Source organism: Notamacropus eugenii, chromosome X (genome assembly GCF_028372415.1).
Source record: "Notamacropus eugenii isolate mMacEug1 chromosome X, mMacEug1.pri_v2, whole genome shotgun sequence".
Lineage (NCBI taxonomy): Eukaryota > Metazoa > Chordata > Mammalia > Diprotodontia > Macropodidae > Notamacropus > Notamacropus eugenii.
This window is the reverse complement of record NC_092879.1, coordinates 52150268-52167617: the sequence shown is the minus strand read 5'-3', so window position 1 is coordinate 52167617 and position 17350 is coordinate 52150268. Positions and strand designations below refer to the sequence as shown.

Below are 17350 nucleotides of genomic sequence, written 5' to 3'. Positions count from 1 at the left end.
TAGTTTTGTTTTGAAAGTCAACTTAATTTAGAAAGTTTAGAAAAACAGATGCTCTTCTAACCTTGCATTTTCACATGGGCTTAAAGGATTAAAGATAAGAGACCTAAAAGTAGTCTAGACCCCCTCATTTTAGAGAGGCCATCAAGACCCAGAGAGGAAAACGTAGCCAAGAATACCATGATGGTCAACAGCAGACAGAGGCAGGCTTTATTCTGACTCCCTTTGGCTCCAAATCCTCTACTTCTCATCATACCCCACTGCTCAGAGTAGATAGGACTCAGGCCAGGGGGAGGGATGGCATCCTGGCATGTAGCAAAAAGGCATTTGGGTACCAGGCCTACTCACTCAGCTTTAGCAGGCTCTTGGAAGCCTGCATGAGTACTGCTGACTCAGATCACTCATTGGTCAAGGGAAACACAATTATTGTCCTGAGCTATTGGGATCCTACCTATTAAGGACTTTCTCAAGAACCAGTGTCTCTGCGAAGCTATAACACAATACTGGTGTAGAAGAATAGAGCACCAGATTTACAGCCTGAGGAGCTGGGTTTGAAGACTGGCTCTACTACTTAATCCGTATCTCAAATCCCTTCCCATTTGAGATATCAGGAGCTGCCAGCCTGATGGGAGGCATCCTTGTTGCAACTGGGAAGTTGGGTCTTTAATGCACTTGCTCTAAGAGGCAGAAGAAAGCCCAGCTCCAACAAAGGCACAGAGGCATTCTGATCCCCAGGTAGTATACACAGAAAAACAGAGGCAGGAAGCTCGGGCAGCCTAGAGGGGAAGAATGGTGGTCCTTTGGCCCTTGCCTTGGGTGGAGGGAGCCATAGGTGTACAGTGTGTGTGATAAGAGTGTGACAAAGTAGATTTCTAAGCAAAGGGTGCTGGGAAAAGGGAGAAAAACTCATCGGTTTCATCAATCTGGCAAAGACAACAACAATCCTTATTCCCAAGGAGCTTCCAACCTCACAGGCAAATAAGAAGATAACTAAGTATACCCAGCATCAATGTACAGAAAATACAAATAAGTAAAGCAGTTAAAGACAAGAAGGGGGTGGGGATGGAGAGACAGATTAGGAAAGGCGTCATGCACAAGATGGTGCCTGAGCTGCATCTAAATGGCAGAAAGGAACTTGAGTGCGGTGGAAAGGACAAGGTGCATTCCAGGCATGGAGGTGAGGAACAAAGAGGACAACAGTTTGGCCAGAAAGCTAGGCAGAGGAGTTTATATTTTCTCCCAGAGGCAGCAGGGAGCCCCCTGAAATTGGCTGAGTAAAAAAGTCACACGGTTAGATCTGGGCTTGGACTGAAGTGAGGAGAGATATGAGGCAGGGAGACCAACATGGAGGCTGTTGCAATACTCTAGGTGAGAGGTGATGAGGGCCAACGGAGAGATGGCATAAATATACAGATATGGGGTGGGGTGAGAGAGTGAGAAGCTAAGGATCATACCAAGGCCATAAACCTGAGACACCTGTGAACTGGGACTTGCACCAGAAATAGGGTAGTCCAGAAGAGGGGAAGTTTGGGAGGAAAGAGAATTTTTTCAAAATGGGACATGAAGGAATAGAGACTTGTAGGTGATGAGGCAGGAGTTTATCCTAGGTCTACAAGAATATATGGAGGCAAGAGGTGGCATATCCAAACTGGGGAAGAGTTTAATTAGTACAGTTTGAGAAAAACAGAGGAAACTTTGTGAAGGGGAGATGCACAAAATAAAACTGGAATACCAAGTTCAGGAATCTGTATTTCATCCCAGATGAAGCAAACAAGTTCATCTAATAAGCCCCCAACAGTGAGAAACATGCTCACCTTAAACAAAGGACAATACTTGTGAAATCAGGAAAGCTTTTATTAATCCATTCCCCCTGAATGGATGTGTAGCCTTATAGCTTCCCCAGTAAGGTTACAGGATGACTACAACACAGAGAAACATGGGGCTTCTTATACTGTTTTCCTAACTTTGGATCTCCTCGGATACCATACCCTGGCCATGTGATTCCATGTTCTCTTGTCTGATAGGCTTTTCCTCATACAGCTCCTTGAGCCTGCTCATTAGTCTCTGACCTTTAACCTGTCCATGCTAGGTCACAACCCTTATCACCTAGGACTGTGGAAAACAGCTTTCTTGCTTCCCACAAGTTGTTGAACAGAGGAGTAACATGGCCAGACCTACCGTTTAGACAGATTACTTGGGCCACTGTGTGAAGGCTGAATTGGAGTGAGAAGACTAGGGTCAAAAAGAGCAGTTAGAAGGTGGGAATGGAGAGGAAGGGATGGATGGGACAAATATTGTGAAGGTAACATGGCAACTGAATTGTTGGGGAATGAGGGGGTAATCCAGCATGACTCCCTGGTTTCAAGCCTACGTGACTAACACAAGGTGGGAAGCTGAACCAAAGAATAGGTTTGGGTAGAGATGTCCTTTTTGGACACTTGGAGTCTGAGGGGTGAGAGAAGGCAAGTCATGAGAGTAGGACTCTAGAGTTTGGCCTGGTATTAGAATGTATGAAGGGACATTTGGAAAATAAGACCACGGAAGTAAACTGACAAAAGATTGTGGAATGCTAATCCTTAAACTACCTCCTACAAGGCTTATCTTAAAGCTCACCTAAGAAAACCTCTGAACATGCTTTGTAAAACATGAAGCCCTAGAGAAAAGAGATGACAAAGTAAGAGAGGAGGGGGCTAAGAGTAGGAGAAGCCTTCCATCCACATAAGCCCAAGGCCTCACCTTGCTCATAGAGGAGTTAAAAAGAGTCCAACAGCTCTAACCTAGCTCTTTACACTTCCCATGATGTCTGTCTACAGGAACTCCTAGGGCTCAAGTCTCCAGACAATCTTCCAAAATGCTTGAGAAGGTGTCTTCAGCTCTGTCAAGGTTGTTTTCTCGATCAAGCACTGCTACTGACGTTGCATCAATACCACCTAACCAGGAGGACAAGCCTTGAAAATGCTGTACATACTTAATGTCAAAGAAAGTTAAATATATTTAAAAACAATCAGGGTGTGTCCAAGGAATGGATTGATAAATTATAGAAGCAGAAGCCTGCTTGCACTGTTTAAGGGGGAGGGAGCCTTTGTTTCCTTATCTGTAAAAGGAGCTAACTCCTCTCAAAGGGTTCTGAGAAAAGTACACTCTTGAAGGAGGGGAGCTTTCTGTCCTAAGCATTTCAGAATTCCCTAAGGGTAAGGTAATACAAGGATAGGTCATGACAAAGAGCTTTGTATTTAAAAACAATTTGTTGACATGTCTAGCTGTATACAAAGATGCACAACACTAGCTCGAGTACACGATTTACAAAAAAGCAGAAGCCCCCCCCATAGAGCTGATACTAGAGACTATTGGGGAGACAAAACTAACCTAACACACAGGAAATGGGGTATAATGGAAAGAGGACAGGCCCCTAGGCTTCAGTTCTGGCTCTACTCACTAGTTGAGTGACCTTGTTGTTTTTTTCTCTCTGGACCTCAAAACTGCCTCATCTGTAAAAAGAGGGATCTAAAGTCCCTTCCTGCTCTAACATTGTAAAATTAGAGAACAATATGAGACAGTATATTAGCACAGAAAAAAGCCAAGACACTGTCAAGATGAGTTCAAATCCTACCTGACACGTACTGGCTGTAACTTCAGGCAACTAAGATGAGTTGCCCATCTGCAAAGGTGGAGAGAATCCATACCCAAAGAATTTCTCAAGCTAAAGAACTTACAGCTCAAGAGTAAACCAAAAAGAAATCATTAAATGCTAGGTGCTATAGGAAATCAGACAAAGACAGGTCAATGTGGACTAGAAGAGCTTCATGAAGAACTCAAGTTGGGCCTTTGTGCAATAGAGAAGTTAATAAATTTAGTAAAAGAATTACAGGTAAGCCCCCACTTTTCACAATAGTTACTGATAATATTTAATATCATTTTTGGACTTTAATAAGGGCCAGAGCTTGAATTAAGGAAAGCCTGGACCTAACATTTGAAATTACTGGGAAAAAACATCCTAAGATTATGGGTAGCTCCAGGAACTCACCTTGCTAAAACACTCCCTCTCAATCCTGATCACTTAGCATTTCCCATTCCCTCTCAGAGTTAAGAAGAGTATCTCAGATCGGGGATTTTTAACACCTACAAGAGTACATGTTAACCCCTCTCATCCCAGATCTAATTATAGAGAGGAGAACGTAGAAGTGTAGGGACAGCATGTGAAGAAATTTATGTAAACTACTTGAGACCCACCTTAAGATGTTCCATTCTTTAAAAAGATTTTAAAAGCAGTAGTGTTTTTCTGTGATCAGTTTCTTACTAATGTGAATTCCATTACAACACCATTTTTACTAAAGCATTTTGTGATATCTAGGAATTCTGCAATAACTAAGAATTCAGTTTGTTATAATACTTTGGGAATTCCTGTTACTTAAGGACATTTTTATAACAACTCAGTTTTAATGAATTACAATTTTAAAGGTTTATTTCTCCTTTAAGGAGGAAGAAAGTTACCTATCATTTAAAAGTTTCCAACTAATTTTTTTCACAAAAGTTTAGTGAACATCAGAATGAATTTTAAACTGTTTTTAAAGAAGGGAAATAGTTTTAGAAGAAATGTTTTGAAAACTCTTGTGTGATTTTTATTTTATTTTTTTTCTTGTGTGATTTTTAGAAGGCCTACTAATTTTCAAAATAATTTACTGTTAAATTAGGCTGTAAAGCTGAAGAGATCTTGCTCTTCTGATCTGAATTTGTAGTCATTCTACGGCCTAAGCAAGGGTTAAAAATTGTGTTCTATTTGCTATTTAAGACTGGGACTGAAATTTACTATTGTCTGAAGCTCTGCTTACAGGAATAGTTGTCTAAGTTATCATAAAGCCAATTGACATGTGCTGCAGGCTGAGAATAGTGGATGCCTAGAAAGGTTTTGAAGACAACCTTGGACATAGCCTGGGTAGGATCTTGCTAACTATTTCCCAAATGTGCAATTTCCTTTCAATCCCTCACTTGATTACTCCTAAGTCCTCCCCCCCTCCCCCCACCTACCAACCACATGATTGGCTGTCAGTTAATGCCTTATTCTTGGAATCAAACAGAGCTAAGAAAGTTCTTTCCTCTGTTAAGATATATGACATTGTCCCTCTTTTTCTCTTAGGGCAAATGTCTATAATCAAGTTCTGTAAGTACAATACTAAGTCTGTTAAATAACAAGTGGAAATTGGAACATCTCTGAGTTACTACAATGAGATGCAGGAATGAATAGCTTACCACTTTAACCTATATTCAGTCAAATAAATAAATAAATATAATATAGGGATAACATCCTCCAAAGGAGGAAATGATTAGATCAAGTAATAACACAAACATGTAAGGTGATACATGTCTAATTAAATAGAACAGCAAATTTTGAGGAAAAGCAACAGGATCAGACTGATTCCTCTAAGAATTATATACAGATGTGTATGACTGGCTTCTAGAATTTATTATGTTTTTCATAATAAGATCTCAAATTTGGATTTTTGCATAAGAATTGTGTAAGATAGTGATAAAAGCAAGTGAAATTATTTCTTCTTTGTTAAAGTACCTGTCTAGTAATTTTAAAGGGCAGATGAGTTCATTTTATGGTTAGACCCTCACATTTTAAAAGATTCTTATACCAGGTACAGGATTTAGATAAGGACAGAACAGTAAATGATATGCAAACTGAAATTCTATCAAGTTTCCAAAAAAGGGGAGAACCAATTTTAAGAAATTTTACTAATTTACATTGCCAGAATTATCTGGAATTTCTAGATCTGAACCAGAGAAGCAGAATTTCCTTTTTGAACTGTCCCAAGAATAAAAGCTGTTGTCAAAGAAAGGCTATCTAGGTATCAGATAACTACATGAGACATCTGTGATTCAGAAAGTGATGTTTAAATGGATATTAATAATGGATTACTGGGATACCAGGAACTTAATGTTAGTTAACATTGATAATTGGTTAGTTAGCATTGATTTGTATGGTTCATGTTTAAGTTTTTTTGTTCCTCTTGGTGACATGTAAATCTCCATTCTCAAAACTAGTCTATTGTGACCCATCTAAGTTTAAGCTGTACCTGATTTAATGTAATTATGCAATTTTGTGAATTTTGAGAAAAACCTTATTGCGTTGTTTGAACCTAGACCTGCGTGGCTGGGAAACTGAACTGTTTCTATGTGCCTTTAGCTGTGTTGTACTGTTTCCTCTTAATTATCAAGTCACATGTCTTGTGGGAGCCCCTGCCACGTCTTTCTGTAGACTCTGGGATCCATCTGTCACATCCATTGCCCTTGCTCCTGAGTGGACATCTGAGCCCATAAGAGACCTTACCCTCCAATTTTGAAAGGGCCTGAAAAAGACATCAGATGTGGACAGCTTTCCCAAGAGTCTGGACCAGGCCCACATGAAGAACAGCTCCCTCCCTCCCTACCTGAGCCTCTTGCATACCCAGAACTGATTAATTAGAGGTTTTTCCATACCTTTCTTAGTCTACAGGCGAAGCCTTAGGCTTAGCTTTGACCAAAGTGAGGAAATGATGATATTTAATATCATTTTTGAACGTTAATAAGGGCCAGAACTTGAATTAATTAGAAGAGCTTGGACCTAACAGTTTCTTTGTTCTCTGAAATAGACTTAGAGAATACCTGTTCTTCTGTCAACAAGGCCAGATGGGGCTGACTTAGCATACTTTATGAGACCCTTAACCCGAAACACTATCTTGAATAATGTGGCTTTTTCCATATCTTAATATTTTGTGGACATGTACTATGTTATGGCATGTTAATGGTAAAGAAAACACAGATCTCCTGGGTCACGATTTCACTTGACCCAAGACAGCCTGGATGCCACCTACCATGAAGAATAAGGTAAGTCTAAAAGAGGCTATATTCTGGCTTGGAAAAGAGGTAGAAACTATACAAGAACAGCTGTCCTTAACTTGTGATTTTAATGTATCACAATATTGTAAAACTCCTCTAAAATATAATTCAAGCTATCTCTCTCTCTCTCTCTCTCTCTCTTTCTCTCTCAATCTATCTATGTATCTATCTGTCTACCTACCTATCTACCTATCATTTATCCCTCTCTCTTTCTCTCTCTCTCTCTCTCCATCTATCTATGTATCTATCCGTCTATCTATGTATCTATCTACTTACCTACCAACCTACCTACCTACCTACTTACCTACCTACATACCTACCTACCTATCCACCTACCTATCTACCTACCTACCTACCTATCTATCTATCTATCTATCTATCTATCTATCTATCTATCTATCTATCTATCTATCTATCTATTCTATCTGTCTATCTGTCTACCTGTCTATCTAACTATCTAGCTTCTATGAATCTATCTTTCAAAATATCTATCTGTCAATCTATCTATCCATCTATTTACCTATCTATCTATCTATCATCTCTCTTTCTATCTATCTATCTATGTATCTATGTATCTATCTATCATCTATGTATCTATCTACCTATATACCTATGTAACTATCTAACTCTCTATCTATCTATCGATCTATCTATCTATCTCTCTATCTGTCTATCTATCTATCTAGCTTCTATGAATCTATCTTTCAAAATATCTATCTGTCAATCGATCTATCCATCTATTTACCTATCTATCTTTCTATCTATCTATCTATCTATCCATCCATCCATCCATCCATCCATCCATCCATCTATCCATCCATCCATCCATCTATCCATCCATCCATCCATCCATCCATCCATCCATCCATCCATCCATCCATCCATCTATCCATCTATCTATCTATCTATCCATCGATCTATCCATCTATCCATCCATCTATCCATCCATCTATCTATCTATCTATCCATCGATCTATCCATCTCTCCATCCATCTATCTATCTATCATCTGTCTATCTATCTATCTATCTATCTATCTATCTATCTATCTATCTATCTATCTATCTATCTATCTATCTATCTATGTACCTGTCTGTCTGTCTGTCCTTCTATCACTCTATGTGTATATTTCTCAGTTTGTCTGTCTCTGTCTATCTCCCTGGCTTCCTTCCTGCCTGTATGCCTGCCTCCTTCATTCCTGTCTGCCTGCCTCCCTGCTTGCTTCCCTGATGTAATGTTATGTCCTTCTATTTATCTATCTTTCTATCTATCTATCTGTCTATCTATCTCTCTCTCTATCTTTCTTTCTATCTATGTATCTATCTGTCTATGTACCTATCTAAGTATCTATCTATGTATCTATCTATCTGTCTCTCTGCCTGTCTGTCTATCTGTCTGTCCGTCTATCTATCTATCCATCCGTGTATTTATCTATCTTTCTATCTATCTCTCTCTCTATCTATCTATCATCTTTCTCTCTTGCTATCTAACTATTTATCTATCTAGGAATCTATGTAACTAGTTATGAACTTAACTACCTAACCTACCTACCTACCTACCTACCTACCTATCAATTGATCTATGTACCTATATGTCTGTATATCTATCTATGATCTATCTATCCATCTGTCTACTTATCTATCTCTCTATCGATCTGTCATCCATCTTTCCATCTATCTATATATCTAATTAACTCTCTATCTATCTATCCATCTATTTATCTACCTATCTATCCATCTATGCAGCTATCTCTCTATTCATCTATCTCCTTGTCTCTGCCCTGCTGATATCCCAAGATCTCATAGCCTCCCGCTTCCTAAGGGTCTCTATTGAGCCCCTCCAGCACCATCCTCCAGGGGTCTCTGTGTCTCCCTTTTACTCAACCCTACAGGCTCCCCTCCCAAGGGACTCTGTCTCCCCCTTCTGACTCCCCTATATCCTCCCACCCTCCCCCTCAGGAGTCTCTGTTGACTCCCCACACTGGTTCCCCAAGACCCCAACCACCTTCTTGTCCTTAAGGTTTGTTGGATCTCCCTCTGCTGACTTCCCAAGATCCCACCTCCAGTCTCCCTTGCACAAGTCTCCCTATCTACCATGTAAATCCTCTGCTGTCCAGGGGTCTCAGTCTCTTACCCATGTTGACTCCTCCAAACCCCAACATCCCCCCACTATGAGTCTTTGTGTCTCCCCTCAATGACTCTCCAAGTCCCTCACATCATCCTCCACAAGGTTCTTGGTGTCTCTCCCTCTCTGAATCCCCAGTACCCTGGGTTCTCTGTCTCTCCCTGCTAACTCCCCAAGATCCCCATAGCCTTCCCAAAGAGATCTCTGAATCCACTCCCTGCTGATTCCTCAAACACCCCACAGCCTCTGCTCTGGGTGGTCTGTCTCCTCCTGATGACTCCCCAAGACCCCCAAAGGCTCTCTCCCAGGGTTTCTGTGTCTACCCCCACTGACTGCATAGAACCTCTATAGCATCCCTCTGTGCCAGGTCTCTGGGTCTCCCTCAGGCTGACTCCCCAGACCCCACAATCTCCCCCCCAAGATTCTCTGGGTCTACCCTATGCAGAGCTCCTATGGCTCCTTTCATCCTCCTCTTGTTCAAAGGTCTCTTGTCTCCCCTCTGTTGATGTCCCACAACCTCCTGAAACAGAGGTCTCTACATCTCTCTCCTCACTTGGTCTTGCCCAGGTGTCTCAGTATCTACCCCCTACTATCTCTCCAGAACCCCACAACCTCTGCACCTGGGGAACCTACCCCCTCTTAATTCTCCAAGAACCCTACAACCCCACCCAGCCCAGAGGTCTCTGTCTCCCTTCTGCTCCCCTTCTGAAGCTAGATGGAGTAGTAGATAGAACACTGGACCTGGAGATAAGAAGACCTGAGTTCAAATCCTGCCTCAGACCCTTACTAGTTGTGTGATCCTGAGCAAGTTATTTAACCTCTGTCTGCCTCAGTTTACTCATCTGCAAGGAAATGAAGATAATAATAGCACCTATCTGTCAGGGTTGTTGTAAGAATCAAATCAGCTAATATTTGTAAAGTGCTTAGCACAGCGCCTGGCACAAACCCCTCCCCAGTGTGTCTGTTGACTCCCCAAGACTCTCCTCCAGTCATGTCTTTATCTCTTTTCCAACTCCCCAGTACCTTCACAACTTTCCCCTGACAAAGGAGTCCGTCAGACTGACTCCCTAAGACTCACAATTTCCCTCACAATCTGTGCCTACTTCCTACAGCCCCTACACTGCAACCTTGTGCAGGGGCTTCCCTCTGCTGACTCCCAAAGTTCCCTGCTCAGAGCTCTCTTTAGCTCCCCCACTATTTACTTGCCAAGACCCCCACAGTCCCTCCCTCAGTCTCTTGTTTCTCTCCCCTGCTGACTTCCCAGAACACACACAGCCTTTCCCCAAGCAGGGCTCCATTGTCTTCTATACACTGACTCCTTGAAATACCCATAACCTCCCCCAGTGGGTCTCTGTTTGCCTCCCCAGGACTCTCACAAGCTCCCATACCTAGGTATCTCAGGTCTCTCCTTGCCCTAAGAATCCTGTGTCCAGAGGTCTACCTCCTCACTGCTTTTCCAAGGTGTCCCCACATCCCTCCCCTGCAACAGTCTGTATCTAATCCTCGCTATCATTTTAAGACCCTCACAATTGCCCCTGGCCCAGGATTCTCTCTGTCTCCCCAGCTGCTTGACTCACCAAGATGCTCTCAAGCCTCCCCCTCAAGGAGTTTCTGTATCCACCTCCCTGAGGAGCCCCTGACCTGCCACCATTGCCTCTCCTTGATCAGGAATCTCCTCAAGAAGCCAACAAGTTCTCCTCAAGTCGTCTCTGTAGCTACCCCCTGCTGAGCGACTATCACCCTCACGTCTTCTCTGTTTTGGGTCTCTATCATTCTTCCCTGACTCCCTAAGAACCCTCCAACTTTCTCCAAGGCATCTCTTAAGCACCTATGACCCCATAATCCTCTCCCTGTTTTGAGATCTCTGTAACTCATTCCTCCTGAGGTCCCAAGACTACTACCAAAACCCTCTTCCCAGGAGACTAGGTATCTGCCCCTCTGCTGAGCAACTATGACCCCGTCTACTCTTCCTTTTCGTGGTTCTCTGTAACATTCCCTTCCTGTCTACACAAGAGCCCCACAATCTCTCCCCAAAGAGTCTCTGTACCTTTGAGCACCTGCAAAGCCCATATCTTCTCCCCGTCGGGGTCTCCCCAGAACTTCCAGCAAGGAAGCTCTTTACCTGCCCCCATGCTAACCCCAACATCCAACCCACGTTAGTCCCCCTGCTGAGCACATAGGATACTGTCCTGTATCCTCTCCTTGTTGAGGGGGTCTCTGGAACTTTCTTCTCTTCACTCACCAAGGTACCCAACAAGCTACCTACAGTCTGCCTACTGACCCCACTGAGGAGTTGCTATGACCCCCCCAAATTCTACCCTTGGGAAGAAGTCTGTCAGTCCTCCCTTAAGAACCCCAAACATCCCCCACAAGGAGGCTCTGCATCTGCCCCCTGCTGGGCACCGGTGGCAATCTTCTCCTCTGTTACAACGCTCCTTGCAATGCCTCCCTCCAGAATTCCAAAGTACCCACAGCCCCCCGCCAAAGGAGTCTCCATATCTCATGCCTGTTGAATGCCTACACCCCCCCATATTCTTATGACATTCAGGGGTCTCTCTAATCCCTGTGACTCCCCAATAACTCTCACAACTTCTCCTCAAGCACTCTCTGTATCTACCCCCTGCTAAGCATCTCGTATATTATCTACCTCTTCAGGAGTCTCTGTAAGTCTGACCTCCTGACTCCCCAAGACTCTCAAAAACCTGCCTCCTGGAGACTTTGTAATGACCCCCTCCTTAAGCCCCTATGACTCCCATGTCTTCCATCCCCCTGCCTAGTCTCTGTGTCTCCCCTGTTGGTACCCTAAGATCTCCCAGGATTCAGAGGTCTCTGTAAGTCTACCCTCCTGACCTCTCAAACTCTAAACAACTACTCTCAGGAGTCTCTGGCTCCCCAAGAATCCCATAGCCTTCCCTCTCAAGTCTGTATCTATTTCTTGTTGAATAGTCAGACTATCCTAGATGCTCTCCTTGCACAGAGGTCTTTGGAACTCCCCTCTCATGACTCCCTAAGGCCCTCAAAAACCTCCCTCCATGAGTCTCTATATGTACCCCTTGCTAACACCTTATGGACATATACAGGGGTCACTGTAACTCCCCCTGTGACTAACCAAAACCCCCACAATCTCCATCAAGCAGTCTGTATCTAACCCCTGCTGACTCCCATGTGATCTCTCCTTTTCATGGATCTTTGTAACCCTCCCCTCTTGAATTACCAAGAGCCTCATAACCTCTCCCCAAAGAGCCTGCATCTACTCTGCTGAGTACCTATGACCCCAGTATCCTCCCCATGTTCACAAGTTTTGGTGGCTTTCCCCTTTGGACTCCAAAAGAATCATGAAACTTCCTATACACACACATCACTCTATACACTGCTGAGTATCTAAGACCCATCACATCCTCTCCTTGTTCGGAGTTCTACATAACTTCCCCCTCCTTACCAAGACACTCAGCAACCTACCTATAAGAGTCTATCAACTGACCCTACTACAGAGCCCTTATGACCTCCTGAATCCTTTGTTAAGGGGGTTCTGTAACTCCTCTCTCCTTTTTTAGGTTAACTTTTTTAAGTTTTAAGTCCCAAATTCCCTTCCTCCACCCCGCCCCACCCATTGAGAAGGCAGGAAATGCGTTACCCATTATACATGTGAAGTCATGTACACATACTTCCACAGTACCTGTGTTGAAGGGCTGGGGTGGGAGAGTAGGGAATAAAAATAAAGAAGGTGAACAAAGTATACTTCAGTCTGCACTGAGTCCATCAGTTCTCTCTCTGGAGATCGACAGCATTTTGCATTATGAGTCCTCTGGAGCTGTGGAGGATCATTGTCTTGATCAAAGTAGCTAAGGCTCACAGTTCATTATCATTATAACATTGCTGTGACTGGGCACAATGTTCTCCTGGTTCTGTTCACTTTGTATTAGTTCATGTAAGTCTTCCCAGGATTTTCTGAAACCAACCCCCCCCATCATTTTTTATCACACAATAGTATTCCCCAACAATCATATACCACAACTTGTTCAGTCATTCCCCAACTGATCGGCATCCCCTCAGCATCCAACTCTTTGCCACCACAAAAAAGAGCTGCTATAAATATTCTCATACATATGGTTCCTTTTCCTTTTTTTCTTTGATCTCTCTGGGGTACAGACCTTGTAGCAGCATAATTGTGTCAAAGGGTATGCATAGTTATATGGTCTCTGTAACTACCCCCTGCTGAGCAAATAGGAGCCCCATATCTTCTCCCTATTCCCCTGTAACTCTCTGTAATTCTGCCTTCAAGACTCCCCAGTAACCCCACAACCTCCTCCAGAGGAGTAACTGTATATACCCTGAGCCCCACCACCACCATAGCATTTTCCTCTTCAGGAGTCTCATCAACTCCTCTCTCTTGATTCTCAAAGAGGCTCAAAATCTCACCCCAAAGAGTCACTTCATCTACTCCTTGCGGAGCACCTAACACCCCCAATATCCTGCCCCTGTTCACAGGTCTCTGTGTCTTCCCCCTCCTGACTCCCCAAGAATCCTACAGACTTCCCCTTTAATATGTGTATCTACCCCTAAATGAATCCCAATGACCTGCCCCTATGTTCTCCCACCATTCAGGGGTCTGTGTGTCTTCCACATCCTATCAGTTCAAGAATCCAACAACCTTCCCCATATCTACCCTGTGCAGAGCAACTGGGATCCCCATGTCCTCTCCTTGTTCAAGGGTCTCTATAACTACGCCCTCCTACTCTCAAAGTGGGGACTTCCCTACTGGGCTTCTAGGAATCACCTCTCTTCTCCCTGTACAAGGGACTCTAACTCCCCCCCATGACCCCCCAATAATCCTACAACTTTCCACCAAAGAAGTGACTGTGTATACCCCCTGCTGAGGTGTACTTCCCGCCTCCCCACACCGCCCCCCCCCCCCCCCCCCCCCCCGCCACACACATATCATATCATCACCCTGTTCAGGAGTCTCTGTAACTTCCCAAGATCCTCAAAAACGTTCCCCTAACAGACTCTGTACCCAGCCTCTGCTGAGCACCTGTGACGCCCCCCCCCCCATATCCTCCCAGTGTTCAGTGGTCACAATGGCCTCCCCCTCTTGGCATCGTAAGGATTCTACAACTCTTTCTTCTACCCATGAGTCTTTATCCTCTGCTGAGCCACAATGACTTCCTCCTATATTCTTGCCCTGTTCAGGAGTCTCTATAACCGCACACTCCTGCTCCCCAACAAACTTATAACCTGTAACCAAAGAGTCTCTGTATCTACCTGCGCTGAGCACCTGGGACCCTTAGATATTCTCCCTACTCAGGCATCTCTTTAACTTTCCTTTCCTGACTCCTCAATACCCTCAAAACAATCCCCCCTCCAGGAGTCTCTTTATTTACCTTTCTAATGAGCCCCTATGGCCTGCCCCCATATTTTCCCCATGCTTATGGGTCTCTAACTCTCCACTCCTGACTCCCAAGAACCTCACAACTTTTCCCCAAGGAGTCTCTGCATCCACCTCCTATTGAGCACCTATGATTCCCATATCTTCTTCCTGTTCAAGGGTCTCTGTATTTCTCCCCTTCTGACTCCCCAAGATACCCCAAAACCTCTCCCAGGAGTCTGCTTCAACCTCCCTACTGAGTACCTGCAGGCCCCTATATTTACCCCTCTATAAGGGTCTCTGTAACTCCTCCCTCTTGATTCCCCAAGAACTCCACAGTCTCTCCCCAAGGAGTCTCTGCATCTGCCCTTCTACTGAGCACCTAGAACCGCTATATCCTCGCCTTGTCCTCTATGAACTCCCCAAGAATCTCATAGCCGTTCCCCACAAGTCTCTCCCCAACGAACAACTACAATCTCCATGTCCTTGTTCTATTCAGGAATCTAAAATTTCCCCCTCCTGACTCCCCAAGGCTTGAACATCTCCCTCTACGAGTTTCTGGATCCACCCCCTGCTGAGTCCCCATGACATGTCCTATGACCTCTAGTTGGTCTCAGATCTCTCTAATTGCCTTCTAATGGCTCATCAAGAATCCCACACACCCCTGGGGGGGGGGGGGCGGTTTACAAGTATTATTTCCTAATCCTCTCTCTCTTTGGAGGTTCCAATAATTATCCTTTTACTTTGAAAGAAACCCGAAACCTCCCCTCAAAAGAGTATATGTGTACCCCACTCAGGCCTAGAAGATCTTGGGCTCTACTAGCATCCCTTTGAGATCCCAGGCTCACTTCTACACTACGTTGATTCCCTGGAGTGACCAGTAGGATCGGACAGGACAACAACCTCTCCATGGTAAGGATTTCTGGTGCTTTGGGATACCCAGAAATGCATTTTTCTGAAAATGAGTTGTTGGTGCTGGTGTTTTACAGTTGTGTCCTACGGTTCTTGGCAGCATTTGGGGTTTTTTTCAGAGCTGCTGGTTTGCCATTTCCTTCTCCAGCTCATTTGACAGAGGAGGAAACGGAGGCACACAGGTTGAAGTGACTCACTTGCTCAGGGTCAAAGAGCTAAGAATAAATGACATTCTTAAAAAGGATGATGGCTTCGGAGGACAGTATCAGACACTCACTTGGAAGTTAGAACTATTTCAGAAACCAATGCTTATCAACACAAAAGAAGTAACTAAAAACAGCTGGGCCGGATGAAGTTCCTTGAGAGACACCCAAGTGCCCAAAGCCTAAGGCCCACGGTTGTAAAGAACACACCAAACTCTCCTGCACCGCCCCTTCACCTCTGTTTCTGCAGAATGAGGGGGCTGGGCCGGAGGGCAGCCTCTGCCTCGCAGCCCTAGAGCGAAGAGCCCGTGAACCTCTGGCAGCCTCCCAGGGCCCTTTCTTCCTTCTGGTCTGAGGGAGGACGCTTGGGATCCGGGAGACCAGCAGGGGTTCGTCTGGGGGGGGTTCCCCATCCAAACCTTCTGACCCCTTGGGAAACAAGGGCAACTGGTCCAGGCGCTGGATGACTTTGGCTTTGTATTGTTCAGAAGGGGGGTCTTGCTTAGAACAAGCACATGAGTTTTTGCACTGGCCCCCTAAGGGAACCCCTCCCAATTCCTGACACCCACCAGTCCCAACCCTTCGTTTTTTTCCCCGCCCCCCCCGCCTTCCTCCTCATCTGGCCTCAGCCTTCCCCGCCCCTCCCCCCCACGTACCCACGTACGTACGTACGCGGACTCTCCCCATTGAGCTTGAGGGGAGGGGCTGCTTCCTCGCTGCCAGGCAACGTGTGTGTCTGGAACTCTCGTCCGGATTAAGAACGGTTGTCAAGGCAGCGAGCCGGCTTTGAAGTCCGGTCTCAGGGAGGGGAGGGAGCGGCGAGGAGACGGAGCGACCTGGGCGCCAGGGAAGGAGCACCAGGGGGCGGCCGAGGTCCGGAGAGTGGCGGAAAAGGCGGCCACGGAGGCGGGGACACTGCGCCCGCCCCAGATCCCGCCCTAGGGAGCCATGGAGTTCTACCTGGGCGCCTGCAAGAAGGCTGCGGATGCCGCCGCCACCAAGACTGCCGCCAGCCACCTGGCGGGGGACAGCCAGCCGTGCGGCCAGGTGAGCGCCCGCCCCAGAACCCGCGGGGCCCGCCCACAGCTCGAGGCTCCGCCCCCAAGCCCAACCTGAGCCGCCCCCTGGGGTGCCCCGCCCACAGCTCGAGGCTCCGCCCCCAAGCCCAACCTGAGCCGCCCCCTGGGGTGCCCCGCCCACAGCTCGAGGCTCCGCCCCCAAGCCCAACCCGAGCCGCCCCCTGGGGTGCCCCGCCCACAGCTCGAGGCTCCGCCCCCAAGCCCAACCTGAGCCGCCCCCTGGGGTGCCCCGCCCACAGCTCGAGGCTCCGCCCCCAAGCCCAACCTGAGCCGCCCCCTGGGGTGCCCCGCCCACAGCTCGAGGCTCCGCCCGAAAGCCCAACCTGAGGGCCCCCAAGTTAAGGAGCCACCTCCATACCCCACAGGCCCTCCAGAAACCTCAAACCTCTGCCCCAAGGCCCAACCCGAGGTTCCCCCAACTGGAGGGGCTGCCCCCAAACCCCACAAGTCTTCCCCAAACCTCAAAGCTCTGCCCCAAAGCTCAACCTGAGGACCCCCAACTTGAGGGGCAGCCCCCAAACTCCAAGGGCCTCCACCAAAACTCAAATCTCTGCCCCAAAGCCCAACCGGATGCCCCCCCCAACCAGGAGGGCCACTCCCATACCCCACAGGCCCTTACCAAACATCTAAACTCTGCCCCAAAACCCAACCTGAGGTCCCCCCAACCTGAGGGGCTGCCCCCAAACCCTACTGGCCCTCCCCAAACCTCAAAGATCTGCCCAAAGCCCAACTTGAGACCCCTCCAACAAGAGGGGACTCCTGGAAACCCCACAGGCCCTCTCCAAAACTTGA

General features: G+C 46.0%; 3 protein-coding genes across 20 annotated transcripts in view; 2 read left to right on the top strand and 1 right to left on the bottom strand.

Annotated features, from left to right (window-relative positions):
- The window catches only part of LOC140515484 (fibrous sheath-interacting protein 2-like), a 100941-nt gene extending 97937 nt beyond the window's left edge, over positions 1 to 3004 (top strand). For all 4 annotated transcript variants that reach the window (XM_072626206.1, XM_072626205.1, XM_072626208.1 and 1 more), the window contains one exon: positions 2811 to 3004. In XM_072626206.1, coding sequence (XP_072482307.1) covers positions 2811 to 2950 — 140 coding nt within the window. In that variant the 3' untranslated portion in view covers positions 2951 to 3004. The remainder of the gene's footprint in view (positions 1 to 2810) is intronic.
- LOC140515491 (uncharacterized) overlaps positions 1 to 17350 on the bottom strand; it is a 497421-nt gene that overhangs the window by 429120 nt on the left and 50951 nt on the right. The window lies entirely within an intron of this gene.
- Positions 16157 to 17350, top strand: part of LOC140515485 (fibrous sheath-interacting protein 2-like) — a 100047-nt gene continuing 98853 nt past the window's right edge. For 4 of the 7 annotated variants that reach the window (XM_072626215.1, XM_072626220.1, XM_072626219.1 and 1 more), the window contains exon 1: positions 16159 to 16526. In XM_072626215.1, coding sequence (XP_072482316.1) covers positions 16428 to 16526 — 99 coding nt within the window. In that variant the 5' untranslated portion in view covers positions 16159 to 16427. Of the gene's footprint in view, positions 16527 to 17350 lie in introns of all 7 variants that reach the window. The other 3 variants (XM_072626214.1, XM_072626213.1, XM_072626216.1) reach the window with 1 other exon arrangement.